Here is a 5,359-nt window from a genome sequence, read left to right on the forward strand (position 1 = left end):
TTCCTTATCCTATCTTCTCTAGTCACTCCACTCATCCAACTAAGCATTCTCATCTCTGCTACACTTATTCTCTGCTCTACTTTCTTATCAACCGCCCAACACTATATAACACTAACAACCATACATCATAGCTGGGCTCACAATTTCATACTGAATTTAAAAACTATAATTAGTATTTATTCATATATTATATTTTAAAATCAAAGAACTGCTAATCAGGATATAATTAAAGAAATAAGAGTTGATGTTCCTTTTGGAATAATCCACCAATTTCTCTAAATGAAACACTATCTACAGATTTGCATCGAAGCGTTTCTTATGATAGTGATTTTAATCACTGTTAGATATCATCTATACTTGTCCCATCTGTGCCTCGTCCACACTGTGCCTCGACCCCACTTTGCTACCGTTTTTTAATTTATAGTACGTAATATAAGCTTTAATAACATATGTTTAAAAAATGCAGTATTTCCGGAACATTTTCAAAGCTGAAGTTGAAAAAGTTAAATTGTTATGTGAAAATTGCTATTTTTAATTCCCCTAATTGGAAAGTAAAGAGTCAGATTTTCAAAAAAATTATATTAAAAGAAAGGGAAATACCTGAGGTTTTAATATAAAAAAGTTATTTTGCTTCGTTAATTTATTGGTATAATATGGTAGTTTTAAGAACAAAAAAGTAAAAACATGTCGATATTTAACGATTTTAAAAATCATAATTTTTTTTTTGGTAGAGGGACAGTGTGGTCGAGTCGGTAACGCGCACTGCCTCGGGTTCGAAACTCGGTCACGAACACCTTCATTAGCCAAACGAGAGATCAGTTCGGTCCCTCTCTCCAGTGTCGGACTAACCACCCGTCCCGAAGTACAAATGGTTAAGAAACCTCCTCCTTTGGGAAAGGCCTGCTATGGCCTTTAATGGGCTGATAAAGTAATAAAAAAATTAATTAATAAATAATTTTTTGGTGGATTTCCACCATTTATGGGGAACGAGGTGAATTTTTTCAATTTTTATGGGGAATGTTTTCAATGAGATACGATTTGTGATCGCATTGACGTATCGTTGAAAGAAATCGGTCCTGTGAAAGATGAAAAAAGATGACGACAGACACACAAAAATGTAAAATAAAAATAAAGTCATCAAGGTAAAATTAATACCTTCTCAGCTTCGCATTGAAGCTAAAAAGATCAAAACAAGTTTTATCGAACATAAAATTTTTTTAAAGTAAAAATGAAGAACTTTTAAAAAAATCTTTTTTATTTTATTTGCTGCTCTTACTTTTTCATTTATTTCGATTTCTTCTATATTCGCCTCAAATTTATTATTACTTTAGATTAAATAAATCAATCAATTAAATAATTTTTGATATAGCCATACTAATTTCAGAATCAACATTTTGATGATTTATAAATTATTGCATAAATATATAACAATAAGATGTTTGAATTACTTCTGTCGATTGAAACCAAGTTCGAACGCACATCCGAACAAGTAAAATATAAATTGACTTTTAGCTATTTTTCACTATCAAATATAACAACGAGCAAAACAGTGTTTCTCAATATAAAAACTATATGAGGGAAATCCTCACATCTGAGCAAGACAGGTCAATTACTAATAAGCCCTGGTTTATACCAGGGTTTAAATCATCTTTTCTACTATCATATTTCAGTCATCTTTTAAAATAACTGAAGTATACAATATTTTTACAGTAAGTTATTTAATCTCCAGACTTAACTATTTATGATTTTTAAAATAAATTGTAATAATTATTTACTTATTTAGTAAAAGTTCATATTTGAAATGTTACCAAAAATATGAAACTTACTTTTTTATTGTATTATATTTAATAAAAAATGAATTTAATAAATAAAAAAACAAATACACCTTAGTTTAAAGAATATAAAATATTCTCATGTCAACAAAAAATAACATTATCAAAATTATTATTAGAAAATTTTAGTTGATATAAATGTCAAAAGCTAAAAATTATGTCAATTATTTTATCATGCTCTTTTTATCTTTTTTAATAAAATTACTGCTTTGACATTTTATAAATAAAATTAATAATAAATATTCCATTTTGTAATATGACACTCGTTTCAAAGAATAATAAACCCTAAAATATAATAAAACACTAAGTTTTATTGTTCAATAATTTTTGTGTAAAACACGAATAGAGTTTATAATAGTTATGTTTTTTTACTGAAAATGTTTACTATATGAATACATTTATGTATACATTTGTTATTTTTGCTACGTCAATAATAATTTGATTATTGAGTTAAACGACGTATCATTTTTACTATCTTAGAAATATTTTTTTTTAACGAATTTTGTAAATATTTTCTTCACTGAAAAATAAAAAGCTAAAGTATTTTATATTCATGGTGATAAATTTGTCGAATTTTCATCTTAAATTGTTTATACTAAAGTTTTTTTGTGACCAGATGAACTAAAATTGGAATATTATTAAATGATTGTTTGAATTTGTTAAATATGAGGTAGTCTATACATTTTTTTTTATAAAACGACACATACTTAAAAATAACTTACGTTATTATATTTTATATTATTTTCAGAAAATCAAAGAAATGTGTTGAGGTCAAAAGTGACAGTATTTTAAATATTCAATTTCTTAAAATATTTTATTTGTATCCTGTTATCGATCCGAATACCAATTATAATACAATATGCGGCTATAATATTTATTTAATACTTCACGAGGCGCTTAAAGTTATAATTGCAATTGTTTTAATTATTTCCATAACTGGCTTTTTTTTTGGAATACATGACCTTAACTTCGTTATCAATTCTTCGAATATAATTATTTGTGCAATATTGGACATAACAAAAGTTTCTCGATTCACACGTACACCGCATAAAGTTTGGAATCTGATTTCTATGATAAACATTGATATTTTTAAGAATGGTCATTACAGGAATGATATTGTTGAGTTGTATAAAAATAAAATCACCAAGTATACTATCTTAAATACAGCTGCTTGGTTATTGGTATTGTTATTTTATTTATGTGGTCCGATTTTTGTGCATCGTTTTACAGTGAAAAGTAATGACGATCATATAATTGTCTATCCATATAATGTAATAAATCTATTATATCAACCGTTATCTATTGAAAACTATACAAATTTTTATATAATGTTCTATATATTGGAAGCATTTAGTGTGGTCCATAGTATAACTATGTGCATTATTTTTGACAACTTTGTGATTTCATTAGGTTTGACGGTACTCGCACAACTAAAAACTATTGAATCAACTCTTCATACATTTGGTCATCAACCTAATAATAAGAATGGTAAGTTAATTTTACGATAAATTTTACACTTTAAAATTTATTAACACATAAACGATAAAGATAATTTTTACTGTTCATGGTTAATTGAGATTTTTTAATGGGACCAATCACAAAGAAAAACTTTTAGCTGAAAATAGAATTTTTTCAACATATCTTATTGATTAATTTCAATGAATATCATTGACCTCAACACAATATTGTTTCATCGTGAGAAGAATCTTCAGAATCTTATTAATATTAATTAACTATGAGGTTTTTCAACGATACGTTTATCAGAAAGGCGCCCCAACGGCCCGCATACCTCATAGCTATGCGAGTCGCCTTGGATGGGGCGGCTTCTACCCCGTGGAAAGCCGTAGGAAAATGGAGGTAGGCCGAGGCTACTCATCATGTAATAGCCTAGACCCGGACAAGCAGGAAGAGGGAAGAGGTGAAAGGAATGTGGACTGGGCCTAAGGTACCCATTCCGGGGAGACGAGGAGGCTCCCGTGTTGCGGGGGGACGGCGATATTCACCCGACACCCACCCGCATACGTTAAATGATTAAAATTCATTTAGTTATTTCCCTATGTTATCCTCAAAATTCGAAAAAATTTCCACTCTATTAGGAAAAAGTTACTTATACCACATTCAAAAATTTAGTGATGAATTGCAGATATATAAATATCACGAAAAGTCTAATAATAAAAGTAAATTTATAAAAATTCCTTCTAAAAACTTTAATTCATAATTAACAACAAATTATTCTCTAAAAAGTTTTATATCAAGACCTTCAACTTGTATACACGTTTGCCATAAAATTAATAACAACTTTATAATAGTAAATAAACTTTTAGTTGTGACTAATAATTTTCTAGAAAATTATTTTATTAACCAGGATTACTAAACCTGCTAATCAAAAATAACAAATTATAAAATTGCATGTTAATAATACTCAAAAAAAAACCCAGCACAGGGGGGTCGCGGCACAGTGGTGACGTGGCATAGATGGATCAAGTATAATGATATCTGACAGTGATTAAAATCACTATCATAAAAAACGCTTCGATGCAAATCTTTAGATACTTTTTAATTTTAAAAAATTGGTGGACTATTCCAAAAGCTACATGATCTGCTAGTTCATTTTTAATATCCTAATTAAGATAAAGTATGTTAATGAAAAAGGAATTATTAAAAAATATTATTTATCATAAAAAAATAATGTTGATCCATACACTTTTCAATATGTCATAGCATTATAAAGTTAAAAATGTAAAAAATAAAATCGAGAATTTTCACACAATAATAGCATTCGGTAGCCATTTTCACCGTTTGGACTAAATAAAGTCCGAAATTTTTTTTTCGCATAATAAAGTACATTACATTAGCTTTAATTTAAAATATATATAAAAGTGTCAGACTTTCCGGAACACTTTCAAAATTTAAGTTGAAAAAGTTGTCATTTTGAATCCCCCCTGTAGGCAGGTAAAAAGTCAGATTTATAAAAAAATTATACCAAATGATAGGTTAAGACATCATGCATCTACAAAAAAAAGAATTATATTGATCCATAGATCTCTCAAAAAGTTATAGCATTATAAAGTTAAAAATATAAAAAAGAATTTTTTTACAAAAATTGTATTTTTTTTATTAAGTTTAATGTCTGTTTTCACCATGAAGATAAAATAAAGTCCGAAATTTTTTTTTACCATTATAAAGTATATTACATTAGCTTTAATTTAAGATATATATAAAAGTGTCAGACCTTCCGGAACACTTTCAAAAGTTACGTTGAAAAAGTTCTACTTTCTATATGCATTTTTATGTTTTGAATCCCCCCTGTATTTAGGGAAATGGTCCGATTTAAAAAAACAGTATGTCGAATGAAAGATCTATATAAATACTACTTCTCATAAAAAAATTGTAATGATTCATACATTTTTCAAAAAGTTATAGCATTATAAAGTTAAAAATGTAAAAAATAAAATCGAGAATTTTCACACAATAATAGCATTCGGTAGCCATTTTCACCGTTTGATGAAGATAAAATAAAGTCCGAA

General features: G+C 27.6%; 1 protein-coding gene and 1 long non-coding RNA gene across 2 annotated transcripts in view; one reads left to right on the forward strand and one right to left on the reverse strand.

Moving 5' to 3' along the window:
* Positions 1-2,379: 2,379 nt before the first annotated feature.
* LOC126900972 (uncharacterized) overlaps positions 2,380-5,359 on the forward strand; it is an 11,622-nt gene continuing 8,642 nt past the window's right edge. The window contains exons 1-2 of the mRNA XM_050677049.1: positions 2,380-2,502; positions 2,581-3,320. Coding sequence (XP_050533006.1) covers positions 2,498-2,502; positions 2,581-3,320 — 745 coding nt within the window. The 5' untranslated portion in view covers positions 2,380-2,497. The remainder of the gene's footprint in view (positions 2,503-2,580; positions 3,321-5,359) is intronic.
* The window catches only part of LOC126900985 (uncharacterized), a 9,740-nt gene continuing 7,568 nt past the window's right edge, over positions 3,188-5,359 (reverse strand). The window contains exon 5 of the long non-coding RNA XR_007702941.1: positions 3,188-3,305. This is a non-coding gene — a long non-coding RNA (uncharacterized LOC126900985). The remainder of the gene's footprint in view (positions 3,306-5,359) is intronic.

The sequence above is a fragment of the Daktulosphaira vitifoliae genome, unplaced genomic scaffold (genome assembly GCF_025091365.1).
Source record: "Daktulosphaira vitifoliae isolate Bord-2020 unplaced genomic scaffold, ASM2509136v1 Scaffold_3, whole genome shotgun sequence".
Classification (NCBI taxonomy): domain Eukaryota; kingdom Metazoa; phylum Arthropoda; class Insecta; order Hemiptera; family Phylloxeridae; genus Daktulosphaira; species Daktulosphaira vitifoliae.